Raw genomic sequence first — 22,066 nt, forward strand, 5'->3', positions numbered from 1 at the left:
ATGGGCAAGTCAGGAGCTCAAAGGACCACACAGTCCATTGGGAACCATCATTCCCATTTTACTGATGGGGAGCTGAGGCACAGAGATACCTCCCAGCTATGGAGAGGATGCAGAGAGGGCAAGGTAAGAGCATCCATGCCACTACTTAAAGTGTACAAAGCCTTTAAATGGGGAGAGCAAGAGGCAAGGTGAGGGGTGAGCCACTAAACACAACCAAGGCTGGGGCAGAGCTGGACACGTTCATGTCTCATAGCTGAGTGATTTAGCAACAACTGAGTTCAGGAAGATGATTTATACCCAAGTGAAACGCAGGGAGAGCTTCAGCAGACAAAGCATCAGCACAAAGTTGCCTGAATCTGCTTTTGTCTCCAATCTAAACCCAGCAGCTTGGCACTTCCCCATCCCAGCGCGCAGGGTGGGCGCTGCTGGTGCTGAGCATCACATCTCTGCCCACTGAGTCAGCAAGTCCTGCTCTCCCTGCACCCCGAGGCCCCGCCGGGTACCAACCTGAGCAAAGAGCTGCGGCTGCCTGGGGGCATTTGCACCGTGGGCAGAAAAGCGGCTCCAGCCCCAGCTCAGCAGAAATAATGCTCCCATGACACAGAAGTGGCTGAACTCCCTCCAGCTCCTGAACTTCCCTCCCCTCCCCATCAAGGGGACCTTCACGATGCAAGAATCTTCTCCCCGGTTCTTCACCCATTTACACCATGATTCCGCTGACGTTGCAGGCCACGTCTGCTCTTCACTAATTCCCAAGCAATTTATCCCAGTTATTTTCCTCCAGCAACTGCATGAGTAGAGAGAAACCCTCTTCCCAGCAGAGGATGTTTGTCTTATTGCGCCTGGGTAAAGCTTATCTGCTTCTTTGCTGCTCAGAATTGCATTTACAAGGCACGACCAGGACAAAGCCAAGAGCACTAATTGCTGTTGCTCAGGTGGAATATCTTCTACCCACCCTCAGCCCTGCAGCACTGGGGCTTTATACTTTATCTGGTACAAGGGAGCCACACAGAAGGCTTCTATTATTTCCCCATCACAGCTATTTCATTGCCACTCTGTTTTCTGAAAGAAGGAAGAAAAAACCCCGTGATTTCTTGTATCTTGTTCTGCTTTTCAAACCAGGATTGCTGATTCTTTCTTTAAGCTTATTACCCTTCACAAATGTATCACCATTTAAATCAACCTCATTCTGAAAACACAGATGGAAGCTCCTTCAGAAGACAGGGGAAGCACTTGATAACTGGGTGCTTTGTGAACTCAATGCAGCAGGCTCCAGGCAGTTCCCTTCCAGGCTCCCACGGGATTAGCATGGTGCACCCAGCAGAGAGGGCTTCTAGCCCCTAAATCTTTATATTTTCCCCCTTATCAACACCACAAATCCACATCTTACCTTTGTTCCAGCTTATTTAGCCTCCCACTGACCCTGTGTTCATGGAGCAGAGCTCAGGTCAGATGCTCCACACCCAGCACTGGTGGTTTAAAGCATCCCCAGTAGAGCAGCAGTGTGGGATGGGAATCAGTCAGTCTGTAAAGACCAGCTGGTAGCATTTACCCTTTCTCCCCTTTCCTTAGGGAAGGGAAAACCATCCCAAATGCAAAACGCTTCCCAGCCACCTCCTCAAAATCAGCTCAGCCCAAAATGCACTTGGCTGTCCCCAGGCTTAGAGGCGTTCCTATCCTTTGCAAACCCACCCTCAGTGGTTAACTGGGCACATAGGATCCATATGTGTCCAACACTTTCTATTCCTGCAGCGGTATTAAGGACTTCTGTAGCCAGGGAAGTTGGCAATGGATCTCTCTTAAAATAGCCAGCCTTTTCCCTAATGTAGTCTCTTGTCGTTCTTGTTAGATAGCAGAGCTCCAAGGATTTAAGCAAAGTCTTGGCTTACTGTGCCGATGCTTTGCTCCTACCGGGTCAGCTGGGGAAGGTTGCTGTAATGATGGATTTAATCCCAGCCAAACATCAGGCTGTGATGGCTTAATAAGAGCATTGGCAGCCCTGGGGCATAAACCTGGTCCCAGGAGGTCTGGGCAGGGGAACAAGGGCTTTCATCTTAGGTACCCGTTCCAGCATTCAGCTACATGCTCCAGTGTTTTTAGGATGGCTACAGAGAAGATGGAGATTCCCTTTTTATGGGAGTATGAGTGGTGATGGGCACAAGTTACCCCTGGGAGGATTCCAGCTGGACACAACAGGAAATTTTTTCCCAGTGAGAACAATCAGCCACTGGAACGATCTCTCTGGGGAGCGGTGGATTCCCCAGTACCGGACACTTTAAAGCTTCAGCTGGACGTGGTGCCGGGACACCTTGTCTGGACTTTGTTTTTGCACAGTAAGTCTGGACCAGATGATCACAGCATCCCAGCCTGGTTTGGGTTGAAGGGACCTTAAAGCTCCTCCAGCTCCAACCCCTGCCACGGGCAGGGACCCCTTCCACTGGAGCAGCTTGCTCCAAGCCCCTGTGTCCAACCTGGCCTTGAACACTGCCAGGGATGGAACAGCCACAGCTTCTCTGTCACATACCCTGACCCCAGAGCTCCTCGCCTTATGCCAGCTGTTTCAGGGAGGTCACTTCCAACCCTGCACTCTGTGATTCTATGATTAAAACCCTTCAGGCCTCCTGCAGAAAGGAAGGAGAGGAGAGGAGCTGCCAAACCAACCCCAGCTGTTTTGGTCACCTTTGCTGATGCTGAGCACGTGCTGATTGGGGTGTAACATGGCTGGAACACCCTCATTGCCTGTTTCCTTCCTTCCACTTCCCCACCTATCCCAGAGGGGCTGGGCAGCATTTATTCATTATAAATACAAGCTTGCTGGCCACGGGGGCATTTCCTTGCTGGAGGCTGCTTTGATGCTGCAGTGAGAGCAGAGGTAACCAAGGGTCCAGCTTGCTGGTACATCCAGCAAGACATTGGGTCCCCCCCGTGTCTTCTGCCACCAGCAAAGCAGGAGCCCCAGCAGTTGCTTAGCACAGTCAGTAGGTGCTGAGTCCTTTAATGAATCTCCCATTGGATAAACGGAAGTTAAAAGGCAAAGTTGAGCAGGAAAACTCAAGCATGGGCTGACCTTGTTCAGCCTCCCCCCACCCCAAGTCATCCCACTGCTGCTGTCAGGCCCTGTTAAGCAAAATTTGCTTTGCTGATCATTTAGTCCATCACTGCTAACGCCTGGGGCAGGCAGGGGGTGTCACAGCCTCTCCCCTCGCCTGCTTCATCCCTCCCATCCCATCTGTAGGCTTTAAACCTGAAGCCTGGTGCGAGGCTCTCGTACCCAGCAGCCTTTCGCTGCCAACAGCGACAGCACCCGCAGCTTTTCATCCTGCCCAAAGCACTGGGAAGGAAATTAAAAGGGCGATAAGGGAGCTCTTTCAGCGGGGAGGGAATATTCGGTGCTATCGGTGAGATAAACGAGTATCTCTTCCAGGTCTGGCAAAGGCTCAGGAATGAGACGTGGGCTGAAATCGGCATTGATAGAGTTTTCATAACTGCTCCAGGCTGCAGGATAACCATCACGGCGCGTTTCCTCAGGGAGGGAGCTCAGCGCTGCGGGACAAAGGGACAGAGGCTATGAAGAGCAGGAGCCGGATCAGCTCCAGTATTTCAGGGTAGTTTTACGGCTCTGCTGGCCCAGCGCAGCTCCAGGGCAGCAGATGCTGCTTTTTGGTGCCTTTCTAACACCCCCCGTGCCCAGCAGCCCCCAAAGACAGGAGCCAGCAGAGGATTTGCACGGGCTGGATTTGATTCGTCCATGGCTCATCCATTGGTCCTGGAGCAGGGGACTGGCCCCTCTATGATGCTCCCCTATAGCTATAGGGGCTGATGCCCACCAGGAGGGAGGTGTACTGCGGGTCAGCAGCATTCCCGGGGGGCAATCCAGTGGGAACAAGAAGGGGAGTAGGGATGCTCCATGCATGGAAGGAGAGCAGCATCAACTCCAGCTCTCTGAAATCAGGGTTTTGCCCCGTTACCCTCCTGCCATTGACATGGGCAAGGATGAGATGAGGCAGGATGCTTGAGGTGCCCCCACAGCTCAGCCCCATGCCTGCCTGAGCTCAGCACCAAATCCAGCATCCATCGATGTGGTCCCACTCTTGGAGACAGCTCTGTGACCATGGGGACACCCCAAAGCATCACTCGCCAAGAGCCCAAATCCTCAGCACAAGGCCAAGGAGTGATTGAAGGCTTCTGTGCACTTAAAGCAGAGCTAAGGGAAGCCCTGGCCCCGCACGGGGTGGATGTGAGGCCTCGTGTCCTGCTTGGCAGCGGCTGGAAAGAAGTGCTCCTGTGCTGGTAAGCGTATGAGCAAAGCTGGGGAGCGAAGCCTGGAGCAGATGCTTGCGCTGCAGTGAAAGAAGAGAAATCTCTCCATCAAACAAAGCAGAATCAGAGCCACAGGCACCTCCCTGGGCTTCGTAAGGAGCCACAATCAGTGACCAAGCAGCTTCGCTGCAGGGCAAAACACCGACATTGACATTGTTGCATCCTTGAAGTGATGCAACTGAAGTGAAGCATCTTAACACGTCACTGCCCCCAGCTGAGTGGGGGCAGCTTCACCCACGTACCCCAACCCCAGAGCCCCCCAGTGCACGGCGGCTGGTTTGGGGCAGAAATGCCTGTTAAACACCCAGCCCTTCTCCAGCTCATCCTCGCCTGTGGGATGTGGTGGGGCCTTAAATGCGGAGCTTTAACGTGCAGTTATTGGCACAGGAAAGCAAAGGCATCGCTCAGCAGTGCCGGGGGTTACTGAGAGCAAACCATGTTCAACCTCCACCCATGTGAGCATCCTCCCTGCACCCAGGACCTGCATTGTGTGACCTCATGAACCCCCAAACCCATGTGTGTTTCCCACCCTCAACACCAGGAAAAGGACTCATTAAGGAACGTTATGCTCAGAGACTGGATTTCTATGGGGGGTTTTCCACTTCTCACCTTCAGTTAAAGCAGTTTATTCTCATCACAGTGTTTAATTAGCCAATATTGGAATGAATTATTATAATTAGCCTGTAGTTAAATGGTCTCAATCTGTGAGGGCATGTGGGTGCCTTCAAGGGTCCTGCTCGCTTTCCCTGACAGTGCTGGCTCATTCCAATGGCACCCAATGCAATTCCAGCAGAAAACTCGACAGAGAGTCATAGAATAGAGGTTGGAGAAGCCCTTTAAGCTCATCCAGTCCAACCATTGCCCAGCAGTGCCAAGGCCACCCCTAACCCATGGCACTGAGGCCTCGTCCCCACGGTGTGTGAACACTTGCAGGGACGGTGCCTGCAGCCCTGCCCTGTCCCATCAAACCAACCCAGCCTCCAGACACCCCGTTTGATTGACCTCAAGCCTGAGGTGAGCGAGGATGAGGAGGGGCGATGATGAGGGACAGCACTGGGTGACGAGAGGTGGGCAAGAGGTGCGAGGATGTGGCCAGACCCATCCCTGCTCCTCCCGTGCCTGCTGGCATCAGGCTGGGCTTCTCCTGCTGTTTCTATGAGCTATTGCCCGGCAGTGACCCAGAGCTCTGTCCTGTTCCCGACCAGGTCAGCAGGGAGGGCATGTGCTGGCTGTGCTCAGCCCTGCGGCCTTGGCAGCCCCTGCCCATGTCTGGAACTCTGGAACCACAGGGCTTGGGGGGACCTCCCGGCACCACTTCCCCACAGCACCCCAACACCAACAGCCCAACAGCCGCAGAGCCCCGCAGTGCCTCCCAACACCGCTTCCCAGCACAGGGAACATCCCAGGGTTTCCTCACAAGCAGGGGCTGCGCTCCCAAATGGAACAATGTTAAGACAGTTGGAGCTGGAGCAGCTCTGCTCTGGAGCCAGGCTGAGAGAGCTGGGCTGGGGCAGCCTGGAGAAGAGAAGGCTCCTGAAGGGGAGACCTGAGAGCAGCTCCAGTGCCTAAAGGGGCTGCAGGAAACCTGGAGAGGGGCTTGGGACAAGGGCCTGTAGGGACAGGACAAGGGGAATGGCTTTAACCTGCCAGAGGGGAGACTGAGATGAGCTCTTAGGCAGAAGCTCTTCCCTGTGAGGGTGCTGAGGCACTGGCACAGGGTGCCCAGAGAAGCTGTGGCTGCCCCATCCCTGGCAGTGTTCAAGGCCAGGTTGGACACAGGGGCTTGGAGCAAGCTGCTCCAGTGGAAGGTGTCCCTGCCCGTGGCAGGGGTTGGAGCTGGAGGAGCTTTGAGGTCCCTTCCAACACAAACCAGGCTGGGATTCCTGTTGTATTCCACACAACACATAAAACTCAGCTTCCCCCATACCTCAAAGCAATGCTCAGGCTGCTTCTTCCCACTTGAAAGTCCGCAGGGCTGGGGGTTTAACTCCTTCTTTCGCTTCCAAGCCCTCGGATGGCGCCAGCCCCAGGCCCTGCACGCGAAAACCCCCAAATCCTTTTAAAACACCTTTTTTTTTTTCTTTTTTTTTCCTTTTTTTTTTCTTTTTTTTTATTGATTTCGTTGAAAACAGAACAAGAAAAATGAGCGGAGCCAAAAGAGCGCTCCTGCGACGGCCGAAACAGCAACCGCAAATAATAATAATAAACATGACGGCATTATGAATGTTCTAGGAGAGATGAACAAAAGAAACTGGTACTGCCCTAATTACAGTATTTAAAGATATATGCAAAAAACAGAAACAAAACAGAACAAAACTGAAGGTCATGACCTGCGCAGCCACCACACAAAAGGTGATGGCAAATTTTATTCACACTACAATACTAACCATTTAAAAAAGGTTTGTTTTTTCTTTTCCTGCAGTTTTATACTAAAATCACTTTGTTCTTTTTATACAATTGATAAGTTTATATTCACGTGGTGAGCAAAAATCACACCAGAATCAGCACCGTTTTGTTGTGTGGTTTCTCTTTGTTGTCGTTTTGGTTTTTTTGTGGGGTGTTCTTGGGGTTTCTTTTCTTTTTCATGGGTTTTTGTTATTTTGTGGTTGTAGTTTTTTAACGCCAGTCCCCAGTGTCCTGGTAAAAAAGAACTCGGTTTCTTGGAACCTCAGAGCGTGTGGCTTAAAAATGAATTGAAGGTGCCCAGCGTTGAGGAAAGGGATGGGAACAGACGAGCTGGCGGCATCCGGGATGTCCTCGCCTGCTCTTCGCCCCAGCGGCGGCCGCGGGTCGAGGTCCTCTAGAATACGTTTATCATTCACTTCGTGTTTATAAAAACAAGGAAAAACCTGAATTGCTGCAGAAGTTTAGTGTCTTGTACGATCCCCTTCGACCTTCCCTCTCTACAACACCTCATGCGACGGGGCGAGGGGAATCCTTCCGTGGAGACGGTAACAGGGCCCAGTGGTGCGGACGAGAGCTGGTTCCTGATGGAGAAAGCCCAAAGGGAGCCCAGGCTCCGGGGAAGCATCTCTGGTTGGCTCAGGGAGAGCCAGGGACCAAAGGGATTGTGAGGAGCACAGGTTTCCTCTCATCGGAAGAGAAAGAAGTCGGTGGATTTGGGAACAAGGAGGGTATTTGTTAGAAATGCCCTCTAGCTCCTAAGGAAAGGCCCCACCACAACGTCCTGTGAGATGTGGGAGAAATCCATGATTAGAAACAACCAACCAACCAAAAAACCAAACAAACCAACAAAAGCCAACCAGCAGAACCTGCCTCGGGGCTGTGCCAAGCATCCGAACGCCAGCACCTCCCTCCCTCTGCTTAGCAACAAAGTCCCATCAAGTACTCAAAGTTTATTCCAAGTGAACTGGAGATGACTTGGCATGAGCGATCCATTCAATGAACATTCCGAGGATGGGAGGCTCTCCCCTGGACAACACTTAAGAGCACACTAAGAGGAGGAGGCCAGGACAGTTTGCATGGAGAAGAAAACTGCACCAGCCACCCCTCCACACTGTGAAACCCAGCAGCTTTGCAGGCCCAGGGAGGGGAGAACATCATCACAGAGGCGGGGTTTGCTTATACTTATTCCTCAAGTAACAGTCGGTGGCACAGCCCTAAGCGTCACGAACTCTTGGCTTTCCTGGAGAGGGCTTTTTTTGTGTGTGTTTTTTCATTTTTTTTCTCTTTAAATGGAAATTCAGACAGTTTGTGAATCTATGGGGTTAAAAGGAGTCAGTCTCTGGGGAGCGGAGCCTCAAAAGGGGCCGGCTGCTGTGGCAGAGCTGGTGTCGGGGAGCCCGTTTTCCTGCGTGTCCTGGGACGAGGTGCTCGCCTGCCGCTGGGCCAGCGCTGAGCTCGAGTGTTTGCACTTGGGTGAACCGCACTGACAGCTGAAGAATTTGCCTTTGATGTCCCAGAACCTGTCTCCGTAGTCAAAGCTGCAAGAGAGAGACAGAGATGGGGTCACTGCAAAGCACCAGCACACAGGAGCAAAGGAGAGCACTGGAGCCAGAGGCCAGGGTTGGCAATCCTCAGGGCTGGGGGTTTGGAATGTTCCAGGGGATGGAGTGTGCTTGTGGGATCCCTTGGGACTGAAGGGATGGAGTGATCTTGTGTTCAGTTCTGGGCTCCTCACTACAAGAAAGACATTGAGGTGCTGGAGCGGGGCCAGAGAAGGGCACTGGAGCTGGTGCAGGGCCTGGAGCACAGTGTGATGGGGAACGGCTGAGGGACCTGGGGGGTTCAGTCTGGAGAAGAGAAGGCTCAGGGGGGACCTGATCGCTCCCTGCAACTGCCTGACAGGAGGATGGAGCCAGGAGGGGCTGGGCTCTGCTCCCAAGGAACAAGGGATGGGACAAGAGGAACCGGCCTCAAGCTGCACCAGGGCAGGTTTAGATGGAGCTGAGGGACAATTCCTGCCCCAGAGGGTGCTCAGGCATTGGAACAGGCTGCCCAGGGCAGGGCTGCAGGCACCGTCCCTGCAAGTGTTCACACAGCGTGGAGACGAGGCCTCAGTGCCATGGGTTAGTGGTGGCCTTGGCAGTGCTGGGGAATGGTTGGACTGGATGAGCTTAAAGGGCTTCTCCAACCTGGCTGAGTCTACAGTTCTGTGACCCTGCTCAGGAGCAGCACTGCTTTCATTCCACCACACTCCATCCTCCCCACAGCAAGGCAGTGGCAGCCCCAGGACAGCACTTACCCGATTTCTTCTCCAGCTTCTATGTGCCTCGTGCTGAAGAAGGCGATCCTGGGAAAGCGGAGGTCCTGGTGCGACATGAACACTCGCACGGGGATGAGGTTTGGCTCACAGAGGTGGTTGATAAAGCGGCTGATGTTGCCATAGAAACGGGCATCGATGCAGTACACCTCTCCATCCTAGGGGAGAAATGTGTCAGTAGCCATGAGGTGAGGCTGGGTTTAGTATCAGTGCATTTTTTACAAGGACCTGCAGGGACAGGCCAAGGGGAATGGCTTTAACCTGCCAGAGGGGAGACTGAGATGAGCTCTTAGGCAGAAGCTCTTCCCTGTGAGGGTGCTGAGGCGCTGGCCCAGGGTGCCCAGAGAAGCTGTGGCTGCCCCATCCCTGGCAGTGTTCAAGGCCAGGTTGGACACAGGGGCTTGGAGCAAGCTGCTCCAGTGGAAGGTGTCCCTGCCCGTGGCAGGGGTTGGAGCTGGATGAGCTTTAATGCCCGTTCCAACCCAAACCATTCCATGACTCCATGGTTCTGTGATTACTGCTACTTGTTAAAATAAAACAATTGACCAAACTATTGGTCATTCCACCAATACTCTGCAGAGCTTCAAGAAGAGCAACCAGGGCAGGGTGTGCACTGCAGGTTTAAAAGGACTAAACACACACTTTTAGATCCAACAGTACCCTGAACCCCCAGTTTCTTGCACAGCCCTCTGCCCACACCAGCCCAATGCTCCTGCCACTGCCTGGCCCATCGGCTCTCTCCATCCTGCTCAGGTAAAGCACCAGCTCAGCATGGTGGGATCGATGCCTGATGCAGACAAACACCTTACGGGTACAAGCTGCTGGATAGGGGAATAGCATCTGTTCTGTCCTCTAATTGAACATGACAGTGAGGAAACACAAAGCCAGAGCCTCAAGAAAACACAGGGTTTTGCAGATAAAAGTGCAAGGGAGAACAGAGAAATTCCCTTTCCAGAGAGCAGTAATATTTTGTTTTCCTTGAAAAGAACCTCCCTCAGGGCTTTTTTATTCCAGCAGAGAATGACTGTGCAAGGCAGAGACTTTAATTACAGGAGCTAATTTCAGTTGCAAAGAGGCCAAAAGCAAAAGGCTCCATTAGCCGTGCTCAAGCTCCCTTTTGAGCAAGCACCTCACCACTGTTAATGGACAAGTGGTGCCAGATCACACCACCCCACTGGGGCAGGAACCCAGGGAAGGTGTCCCAGCAGCTGGGGAGGCATCACCCCACATGGTCCTGTAACACACACACTGTTATTTCGTGTTGCAATCAGTAATTCCCATCATCCCCTCACTTTCCTCCATGGAAATGCCTTGGCTGGTGAGGGCAACATCACCCACTACCACATCTAGTGCCCGTCTGGAAAGATCTGGGCTTTCCACCATGCAAGTCAGGATGTGCTTCTTGAGGAAGGATTCTGCTGCCTTGTCTGACCCAGGCAGAGTCCTCACTGTGAAGCTGCTGAGGAGGAAGAGTCCGAAAGCAAAGTGCTTCCCACCTTGCCGTGAGGGTATGGGGAGAAAATCTGAAGGGTCAAGGCCCAACTAGAACTTAATCTGGCTACTGCTGCGAAAGACAATTAAAAATGATACTATAAATATATTAGCAACAAAAGGAGGGCCAAGGAGAATCTCCATCCTTTATTGCACGTGAGGGAAACATAGTGACAAAAGATGAGAAAAAGGTTGAGGTACCTAATGTCTTTTCTGCCTCAGTCTTTAATAGCAAGACCAGTTGTTCTTGGGTATCCAGCCCCCTAAGCTGAAAGACAGAGACAGGGAGCAGAATGAAGCCCCCATAATCCAAAGAGGAATGGTCAGCAACCTGCTATGCCACTTAGACACACACAGGTCTATGGGAATGGATGGGATCCACTCAAGCGTGCTAAAGGAGCTGGTGGAAGTGCTCACCAAGGCATTTCCATCATTTCTCAGCAGTCCTGGCTCACTGGGGAGGTCCTGGTTGACTGGAGATCACCAAGTGTGATGCCTATCTACAGGAAGGGCCGGAAGGAGGATCCAGGGAACTACAGATGTCAGTCTGACCTCAGTGCTGAGGAAGATTACGGAGCAGATCATCCTGAGTGCCATCATGCTGTGCGTACAGGATGACCAGGTGACTAAGCCCAGACAGCATGGGTTTATGAAAGGCAGGTCCTGCTTGCCTGACCTGATCTCCTATGACTCACTTAGTGGATTCTGAGGTGACCCACCTAGTGGATAAGGGAAAGGCTGTGGGTATTGTCTACCTGACTCTAGTGAAGCCTTTGACACCATTTCCCACAGCATTCTCCTGGAGAAACTGGTTGCTCATGGCTTGGATGGGTGCACTGATCACTGGGTAAAAAGCTGCCTGGATGGCCAGGCTCGAAGAGTGGGGGTGAATGGAGTCACAAGTGGTGCTCCCCAGGCCTCAGACACCTTGAAAAAAGACAATGCTTGTGCCTTGGGTCTTCCTCTTTGCTTCCTGAAGGCTTCCTAAGAGCAAACCCAGAGGTTCTCCATCAAGGCAGCCAGCCAGGGGCCGACTCAAAGGCCAGGCGAGGCCCAGGTGGGCTCCTACTCTAAAGGCACAAACCAGGCTGAAGTCCTTGGTGATTTTCAACTTCATAATCACAGTTTGACCCTGCTGTTTTCAGACTGTCTACAACACTCATCACTTGTCTTCTTCCAGTTCAGTGTGTGTTGCTTTAAAAAGAAAAACAGGCAAAAAAGTAAAGCAAAGCTTCTTTGTCATTAGCTGATGACAGAAAGAAGACATCTTGGAAGCCACCGCACTCCTCTGAGTCCCCAGCTCACCTCTCTCCTCCTTTCCCAAGCAAAGTCTGAAGTGATGGCTTTGATAAGAAACTTTAGATGGCACTTTTCAAAGCAGGGTTTCTGCTCTGAGACAGCTCTCCACAGAGCAGCACAGGGTAACTAACAGCAGAACTAGCCTCCAGCCCCTGCTAGGGTATCTGATGGATCCCTTTTGAGTGAACCAGGCCTGCTTTTTCAGTCTTCCAACTCATCTTTTTATGAAGAACTCACAAAGCTGTCAGTCAGGACCACAAGTCTGTGTACACACACTGAGTATCAAAAACTGAACAACTCAACACAGGATACCTGAACAGTTTTGACAGAAGAGCATCTTGCATCAAAACCGGTGTGGGCAGCACACACCATGCTAGCCCAGCATTGCTTTAACAAGCCCTAAGCCTTATCTCAACCCCTCTATATTTCATGGCTCTGCTCTTTGCTGTGTGTCAAGATGAAGACAAATACTCTCTTTGCTCTTATGGAGAGGCAAGACCTTGGGTTTGTCTCATTAGACACCTTCAGATACAGTACCTTGTTGTCAAGGTCGAAGAGGTAGGAGTCCTCTTCACGGACATCTGCCTCTGAGTCAGATATCAGCTCACCAACGTACCTGCAGACAAACAGGGAAGGCAGAGATAAGATGCTCATGCAATCGTATGTTTGGGTTTAAACTTCTCTTTCTGAGAAGAGGGAAAGAAAGAGATACAGCCCAGCCACAGGTGGCAACCCCCAGCCTCACAGTGCAGGACATCTCAGAGCCACCCAGGCAAACTGAGCTTTGCCAGCTTACAGCAACTAAAATCTTGCTCCAAAGTCCATCTTTTCAGGGCAACACTTTCAATATTAAAACTGGAGTCTTACTTCCAATAAAATTTACTTTTCCTCTGAGGAATGTGTTTCCTTCTGCAGATCTCTTTGTTGGCCAGGATCAACACATTAATGCAATTCTCCTTCTGTTCAGACTCATGTCCTGGCTCTCTTGTACACCATTGCAGTGCTTGTGCTGTTTACGTCCCAAAGCAAAATGGTTGTGTCTGTCCCTCCTGCATTTTCCAGGGTATTTTGACTGATTACATAGGCTACATACCTTATAAAGGTTTGGTTTTGAAGTCTTAGGTCTAACCTAACCTGGCAGGATCCCAGCTTCTTTCTCTATCCCTCTCAAACGAGAATAAATCATAACTGTGGTCCATTAACAACCACCCTGTTGTGAAACTAGGTGCAAGGCAGATTACAACCATGTCCTCTGAGCATCACAATGCATGTGCTGCTTGGCCTGGCGTGCTGAGAAGAACTAAATACACCCACCACTGTCCACACCCCAGACAGACAGTGGTTTTGCTGCAAACCCCCTTGTGCAGGAGTCCCCACTGCACTGGTGTTCCCACATTTGTCTCCCTGTCTCCATCATAAGCAGTTTTGGACTGTCAAGGTTCCTGCCTTGACCTGCTTGCAATCGAAGTAAGAGACACAAGATGAGAGGTACAGAGCCAGAGGGAGGATACAAGAAAGCAGCAACAGCACCGCAGTATCTAACTCTTCCTGGCCTGCACTGCAATGCTAACTAATTATAAGCAAAGGATTCACAATACAAGTAAATGACTATTTTGCAGCATCAACATTATTCCACGATCAGCATCCATTATCCCAGCATTCCTCTGCAGCTCCCAAGGCATTTCCAAGTGTTAACCAACTGTATCCATTCCTCCCCCGGCTCGAGGCAGCATTTAACTGCAAGGCTGGGACAGAGGAGAGCCACAAAACATCAACCTGGAGAGGACCCATTCCATGACAAGGGATCATCCGGCTGCAATTCCCAAATCTGAGGGATCCGGTCAGAGCAGGAGGCTGTCGCTGTGTGTGATCCTCCTCTTTGCCCCACTACATCTTGAAATTTATGAAGCACTACTGGAAATCACACGCTCAGTGGTGACCTAAAGCAATAGGAAGATGATGACCAGAGAGGAATTGCTGTAGCATGGCACAGTAGCCAGCAGAAACAGCTGAATAATGCTGCATGGAGAGCGCTCTGCTCAGGGACCGCTAATCCAGGTTTACAACTCAGTGAAACTAAAAACCACAATCGAAACGGAAACCGTTGATGTTCCTTTAAAGACTATTCCTGTAATTCATTTCCTTTCCAGGACTGCTTACAAATACAAACAGTTTCTTTATTTCCCAGATCGAAAGTTAGGGAGGGATGTGCAAGAGGCACATGTTCCTACACAATAAAAGAGTAAGAGCTCCAGTCCCTTCCTTTAAGAACTCCCAAAATCAAGCCAACATCCTTTTTCTCAGCAAGACATTGAGCATGGTGCTGGCAAGTAACTACACCTGAGCTTTACCCTGCCGCTCATCACTGCAAGACCACAGCTCACTCCATGCAAAAAATCAAGAGCAACAAGAAGGTCCCAGCACAGGCTCCAGGCTTTTCCATGCAGTGTGGAAAATGAGACACTTGGGGCTCTCTCTGGCTGAAGGAGTGGCTAAAATACCTGGCTCAGTGCAGATGGTATCTTATTAAAGCATCACTCTTTCATACAGAAATGAAACCACATAAGGAGCATGCACAGAAAGCAACAGACTAGATCCTCACAAGCCTCTTACACTTTCTGCACCCCACTAATTCACAGCCTCTCTGCTCTGGAGCCAGGCTGAGAGAGCTGGGCTGGGTCAGCCTGGAGAAGAGAAGGCTCCTTAAGGGGAGACCTTAGAGCAGCTCCAGTGCCTAAAGGGGCTGCAGGAAACCTGGAGAGGGGCTTTGGAGCTGCTCTAGTGGAAGGTGTCCCTGTCTGTGGCAGGGGTTGGAACCAGATGAGCTTTGAGGTCCCTTCCAACACAAACCAGTTTGGAACAGCCCAGAAGCAGAAACAGAAAGGGAAACTATTGCTGGAGTGATTACAGAGAAAAGTTGAAAGGTTTCTAAAGCACAAACCAGGCTGAAATGCTCCCTGTGCATAAAAAACGCATTTACACACAGACACAGTCAGGACTGGCAGAGCTTTGCAAAATGAAAGTGTTGTAAGAACTATTCCAGACCTGCTCCCCATGCAGGCAAATGTGAAAAATCATAGAATAAAGTCATCCTTACACCAATACAATTATCATCCTTCCCAAGCAGAGGAAGAACTGCTGTATGAAGCCACTAGCTGCTCAGGGCTCTAATCCAGACTTTCAATGCAAAATCCTCTTCCACAGGAGCTGATCCCAGGAGCTGCTGCGTGCAAGCAACCCCCAAACACCTCTGGCACAGGAGCTTCTTTGCCAGAGATGACGGAAAAAAGAAACCAAGTCTCTAGGTTGCCCATGAAGAACTACAGGAAGGACATCAGTGCAGCTGGAGGAGGAGAGGAGGACTGCGTGTTGGTGAGTTGAGTAAATACTGTGTGTGTGTGAGAGCGATGGAGATAAGGAGGAACGTGCATGGGGAAGACACAAATTAGCTCAGCTTTTTAGTATGCAGCTTATTTAGATAACGATGAAGATAGTGTCAGCAGCTCCTGGCAAGCGTGAAGGGAAGAGTTAAGCATGGTCATGGTATCTGCACCCCATCAGCAATGATGCGCTCCACAACGCGCCTGTCTGTGTTCATTACACTGTCAGGGCTGCCCTGTTTCCCTGGGCTGCCAGTTCACCACTGCCAATACCTCTTGTGTGTTTAACATTCCAGTAGGATTTGGTAAAGTTGCTGCCTTTCCTCTTTGGGAGCAGTTCACTTGCAAGCGCTGGCTCATCTCTGGATGCTGAAAACCAGGACACTGGGATCTCTGGTACATGACAGAAAGCCCCACCTGAAGACAGACTTGGGACACTCCCCACAAACAGCAGTTTTACGCTTTACTTCTGCACAAAACATGTTCTCATCTGGCAGCTCCAAACATGCAAGAAATACTTGGCCAATTCACTGCAGAACTGACTAAATTCTACAATGATCTTCCTCAATCCCCTGCCCCAATTCTATAAAACATCAATAATTACTTCTAGAAAACCCTAGGACCTATTTCCATGAAGGCCACGAGTTCAGCCTTCTTTGGAAGGTGTTAACTCACTGTAGCATTGCAATGAAGAAAACACTTCCCAGAACATCTATAAAGCACATATAGCACTTTAAAGCCTGAAAACTGTGGGGCTCAATGGCAGTTTTTTTCCCTTGACATACATCTGAAACATTTTTGTTCTTAAATACTTTAATGAATCAGAGCTGACACATGCTTAACACCAAGTGCTTTACTGTTTGTTGAATAAGACCAAAGCCAGAGCTGTGACACTGGAAAACCTCTTGAGAAGTCAGTATTGAAACAGAAAAAGATCCCCTAGAAAGAAGTTGTTCCCAACTGCCTTGGCCTGAAGTGTCCCCTTAGCCACAGCGAACACGTGAGGTGAGCACATGTGCAGCCCAACTCAAATGCATTCTCCCCTCACCACTTGTGTTTCAGAGGGGAAAGAGCTCAGCACAGATCCCATTGAGTCAGCGAGGGGTTGAGAAAGCTCCACACTATAAGGAAAAGGACAAACAGAGCAGGAATGGAGTCAGGAAACTCCATTCAAATCGGCTGACGGCCCAATGCCAGTTTGACTGGTGTGAAAACCTCTCCTTAAAGAGCAGCAAACCACCTCAGGAAGCAATGGGCTTGTGGGAGCTACTGAAAGCTGAAGAACTTACTCGCACACAAAGGTTCCCAGAGGAATGTCCTGCATCGTTCGCACACCCCAGCCCATCTTTTGTGTCCGATAAAGCTGCAATCGAGTCCTGGAAAGAGAAAAAGAAGCCACATTAATAGTAGCACTGCACAGAAAGATGATGAACTTTTATAGAGGGATAAGCAAAAAGGCAGCAACCTTCCACGACCACAAACTCAAAGCTGATTTTGATCCTCAAGCCCCAGTTCTCACACTGGCACCACTGAGGGAACGCTCCACTCCCACCACTGCTCTGAGCACGTGGGCAGATAATTCTTCACTAGGATTGTGGTGAGACACTGGTAACCCAGAGAAGCTGTGGCTGCCCCATCCCTGGCAGTGTTCAAGGCCAGGTTGGACACAGGGGCTTGGAGCAAGCTGCTCTAGTGGAAGGGGTCCCTGCCCGTGGCAGGGGTTGGAGCTGGAGGAGCTTTAAGGTCCCTTCCAACCCAAACCAGGCTGGGATTCTATGATGGAAACTGCCTGGGGACAAGGGATGGGTATCCATCACCCCTTTCTCCCTGCCCAGCTGCAGCCCTCAGGACTGGGGAGGAGGGTATGGGAGTGGATGCTCTATGTGGTTACACCACTGACGACTGACATGTAGGATACCAGACTCTCACCACCAGCATTTCTTTTTCCTTCCACACACTCAGGAGAAGGCCAGGAAGGTGGACGGGGACTTAAGGCAGTGTAGCTCTGCAGGGAGGGTGCTGCAGGGGAAGGCAGGGAGCTTATGGTGAATTAAGAACACCTTAAGTGCTCTGATCCCTTTGCCCTCTGTAGAGGCCAGTGCATTTAGCAGCTCCATCATATCCAGCTCCCTGGCTGAAAGACAAGGAAGAAACGCTGCAACTTGAAACTTCTTGGTGTAATTGCTGCTCTATGGAATTTTACTGATGGAGTTCATAGGCAGAGAAACAATCTTGTAAGTCACTGTGCCTCCTGCTCTGCCAGAACTTGAGTTAAGTGCAGGATGAACAGTTTCCAGGGCTAGGGAAGGCTCGTGCTGTCCCAAGGGAACCAAAACCCACTCTCAGCACCGCTGTTATCGGAATAAAGAGAAATCCAATGTTCACCTTAACTTCACCCTGTTGCTTTTCCCAGTACTTCTCTTCCCCAGCACTCCCTCTTGGCACCACCATCAGCTCAAACCAGGAGCTGTGCATTTTCTTGTATTTGCTCCCAGCTCCTGAAGCCTTCACCACGGCAAAACATGACTTCATGAGAATGATCACTCTCAAGAGTGGTTTTAACACTATTTCAGGCTTGAGGAAGCTCCCCCATGTTTTGCATCATCCATCACAGCACAGCACCAAGCTCAGGTTCAGGCTCTGCTGTTGGGGATGACACAGGCAGCAGTGAGACCAGGGCTCAGATCCCAACTTCCCAGCTAAGCCAGGTCACGCTGCCAGATGGAAACGTGTGTGCTGCTGAGCGGAGTTAATTCGGAGCAAATCTGATCAAGGAAGCACTGAAATGGAGCGGGAACACCCATGTGTCACGCTGCAGCCCAAATGCAGGAGGTTTCCTTCCCAGGGACCTCAAGCACAGCTCTGCCAAGCACCTGACCGCAGGCTTCCCAACACAGCCGCTCTCCCAGGCTCCTGGTTGGGTTTCCAACACTTCTTGGCTTTCAGAAAACACTTTGGCAAGGCAAAAATACAACAGCAACAGCTCTAGGTGTACAGCTCCTCAATCAACACCCACAGAGACACCGGAGCTCTGGAGCTCAGCAGGGAAAGCCAGAACAGATAAAGCTCTGTGGAAACACAGCCAGCTTCTTCCTTACTTGTTTTGAATACTGCAAAATGTCATTCAAACTACAAGGCTTGAGGATAAAAGTGTTGTCAGCACCACAAAAACTTTGCAAAAGTCTTTTTCCCAGTGGGATTCCTTTGGACTTAGTGCAGTGGCAAACTTCTCCATAGCAGAGGTCCAAAACTCAACATTGACACTTTTAGTTTGGCACCAAAAAGATAGCGGCTGATCTGCAGCACTGAGGCCAATGGGTTAGTCAGGTATCGATCATGGGGAGTCAGGCCAACAGCTGGAACTTTTGAGTAGCCAAATCTGGGCATGCCGGCCTACATAATATAGAATCCCAGAATGCCAGACTGTTTTGGGTTGGAAGGGATCTTAAAGCTCCTCCAGCTCCAACCCCTGCCACGGGCAGGGACCCCTTCCACTGGAGCAGCTTGCTCCAAGCCCCTGTGTCCAACCTGGCCTTGAACACTGCCAGGGATGGGGCAGCCACAGCTTCTCTGGGCACCCTGCACCAAGGCTTCACCACCCACACAGGGAAGAATGTCTAATCTAAATCTCCCCTCTTGCAGTTCAAAGGCATTAAATATAGACTGCTAATTTACAAGTTCTTCTAAATTAAGGCTTTGCAGTTCCTGCTGCTGTTATTTTCTTCACACATCTCCCCACCTGAGAAGTCACATCTAGGCTGCTCAACCAAAGCCACAAGTCATTTCCATGTTTTATGGTCAGGCTGATGAAAGAACACCACATTTTCAACATGACAGCAACAAGGGCAGGGTATAAATATTAACTGAGCTCAACAACCTGCTGCTGCTTCATTCCCACCGGCAGCACACAGGAATCCACATGCATCCCACCACTGTATGGTGGCACCTGCCCCAACTTCTGCCTCACCTCAGGAAGTCCTGGGGTTTTCGTGGGTGTATGGGTGAGCTGAGACTAGAGAGCCAGAAAGCTCACAGGTTTGGTGTTGGTCTTGCCAAGATAAGCTGTGTTTGGATCCTCCTTCTCACCTGAGCCCATTCTGCACCACCCGGTTCCTACAGGTTCTCCAGCACGAGCATGCGTGATTGCACTCGAAGATCAGCGGCGGCTCAGCCATGTTGAATTCCGGCAGGAGTCGGCCATCCTGAAGAGGAGAGGCATTCCAGACTGGGTTAGTTGTTCATTCCTGCCACCCCTCCAAACCAGGGGCAGGCCAAGGGCAGAAATCCCCCAAGTGTCAAAGCAGGCCAAAGAACCTCGAGGTGGAGCATGCCCCAACCTCCCCCAAACCAGCATCAGACCTCAGCTTCTGCATTGGCTCTGCTCTACCCCAACAGTGGTATCACCAACATCTGGAGATCATCATCACTATCACCAACAGCCGCCAAACAGCAAGAGACCATCTAGATTTTTGCTGTCTGGCATCACCTTATGCACCACTGGAAAAAATATTTTACAGAGCTGTGCAAAAACCCAGCATGCATCCCCATCATTATTATCATTTGCAGTGCTGGAGGAGAGAAGCAGATGCTTTGTCTGCCTCTGGAATGAAGCCTAAACTTCCAGAGTACAAGGCCAGTACACCCAAGTTCTTTGAACCACATTATCTTCGCAAATAACACTCCCAAAAAAGCTACCATTCAATTATTAACCAAGCCAAGATAGGATTAAGGAAGTGATAGATGCAGTTCCTCGTATTTAACAAATCTGGCTTTTAAGGCTTGAAAGATGTAATCACCTATTAACATGTAAATAAAATGACCACAGAGCAAAGAAAGATGCCAACAGCCCCCCTGGGAGAAACTTGCAGAGATTCACGGAAGTTCTGATCTTAGCAGAACCTGTCCAAATGTTAACCTCAAACCCTCCCTGGAGCACTGAAGCATGGTTACCCAAACCAAACCAGGCTTGTGGCAATGCTGCAGTTAAAACATCCCTACTTTGCCTTCAGCCAGAAGGATCACAATGATAATAGATAAAAGCAAGCAAAAAACCTACTACCCTGCCCTTGTTTACATACGACAGCTTTGTCTGTGCTGCTCTGAACTGGAAGCTGATTTCACGCATGGATTATTCAATACTCTCTAGCACATGGGTGTAATTAATGGCTCAGTTGACATGTGAGTAACACAAATAAATAACACTAGAAAAGCTTTCCTGCTTATGTGTTTTGTTGTTACCACACACACCTCAAAGCTGAGACTACAACTTCAGGCATTTTAAAACAAAGAGAGAGCAGTTGTGCGAGGAACTGGCTTAAAGGTACTACTATAAACCCCGAACTGTGCAGAGTTCAGCTCACGAACAGTGACCTGACCCACTAGCAGGTTCTGTGTCCTCACCTTATCATACCAGCAGCGCATACTGAGTTGGCCACACATGCAGTTACTGGAGGAGCAGTCATCTATACATACACAATACTGGAAGAGAAGAGAAGGGGTTAATTTCCCACCACACACACATAACTGAAAGAGCAACTTCTGTGACTGGATCAGAGAGGAAACCGTAAGTCTTCTTGCCACAGCTCCTTAGTCAGAAAGACAACAAGTCTCATCAATTGGGCAGTGGTTTTATTCCATTATCTATGTGTGTAATTTCTGTGTGCTCTCACACTGAGCCACTTTCCTTTGTCATGAGAGGATGTCCTCCTGCGTTACTAACCTTCCTGCATGCCCGAAGAGTTGTGCTCCACACTTGGGAGTCGTTGAGGACAAGGACTCATCCAAACAGGGACAAGAGCTGGGAGATGATGCCTTCTTCCCACATGTGTGCTCCAGCTGGCTCCAGCACTCCCCAAGCCAAAGCTATCCCACCACCAGCTGCTGCTCAGCAGGGTTTGGGCATGGGACGTTCACTTCAGCCATCTGAGGGCTGTGCCCAGAGAGGGCGTCCCTCACCCTACACTTTCCCACCTGTGCTCTCACAACCCAGCCCTTCCAGGACTTCCACTATCGCACTGAAGACCTCGGCCTGGATGCTGCAGTCAGCAGGAAGACAGCATGAGGAAGGTCTCCCAACAACTCACTACTTTCCAGATACAGAACAGAGGAAAAGGATAAATGAGAGCCACATCAGCCAGCACCAGCTACAGCACACAGCTGATCACAGAGATTAGTTTAAGTGCTGGAAAAGGAATAAAGCAGAATCCCATCTCCTAGAGAAAGAGCTGGAGTTTAGGACTACAGCCTTAGCTGGAATTTGATGGCCATATTAGGAGCAGACATTCCCATTTGAATGCAAACCCCATTCTGAGGTGCAGCACAGCACGACAGGATACCCATGTGGCTACGCAAGGTGCCTCACCTGTAAATGGGTGATGTTTCTATCAATGTCCATCGGAGAGGTGACACAGTTCTGTGAAACATATTTGTAGTTGCTAGGACAAGGCTCACTGTCCACAGAGTTGACACAGGGAATGGGGATCCGCTCATAACCCCGAGCGATGTCTCTGTCAGTGGGAGAAAGAGAACTGTCAGAGAGGAAGAGCTCCCCTGAAAAAGGGCCCATTCAACTGCCATCCTGGGGCAGAATCACTGTCTCTGATCACTGAGCACTCAAAGCCTAAAGCAGTTCAGACTAGCACAGAGTTCATTTTTTTCCACCCCGTCTTACAGATTGTTCTTTGTGCTTGGCAGTATTTCCATTTGGAAGAAGAATTTACAAACCAGGGTCTGAATCAGCATGTGCTTAGCTCTTGCTAAGCTCAAACTGACCTTCACACCAGTTTAAAAGGCTAAGCATGCACTTGCAGCCCTTTCTTAAACCAGGCCCTCAGCCTCCCCCATGGGGCTCTAT

At 50.4% G+C, this 22,066-nt stretch overlaps 1 protein-coding gene across 2 annotated transcripts in view; it reads right to left on the bottom strand.

Moving 5' to 3' along the window:
• Positions 1-6,799: 6,799 nt before the first annotated feature.
• The window catches only part of EHMT1 (euchromatic histone lysine methyltransferase 1), a 59,939-nt gene continuing 44,672 nt past the window's right edge, over positions 6,800-22,066 (bottom strand). For both annotated transcript variants that reach the window (XM_080630483.1, XM_080630482.1), the window contains 7 exons: positions 21,575-21,719; positions 20,614-20,691; positions 19,300-19,415; positions 16,503-16,589; positions 12,371-12,449; positions 9,026-9,201; positions 6,800-8,264 (listed from right to left, as the gene is read on the bottom strand). In XM_080630483.1, coding sequence (XP_080486609.1) covers positions 8,081-8,264; positions 9,026-9,201; positions 12,371-12,449; positions 16,503-16,589; positions 19,300-19,415; positions 20,614-20,691; positions 21,575-21,719 — 865 coding nt within the window. In that variant the 3' untranslated portion in view covers positions 6,800-8,080. The remainder of the gene's footprint in view (positions 8,265-9,025; positions 9,202-12,370; positions 12,450-16,502; positions 16,590-19,299; positions 19,416-20,613; positions 20,692-21,574; positions 21,720-22,066) is intronic.

Source organism: Psittacula echo (genome assembly GCF_963264785.1).
Source record: "Psittacula echo genome assembly, chromosome: 16".
NCBI classification, from domain to species: Eukaryota; Metazoa; Chordata; class Aves; order Psittaciformes; family Psittacidae; genus Psittacula; species Psittacula echo.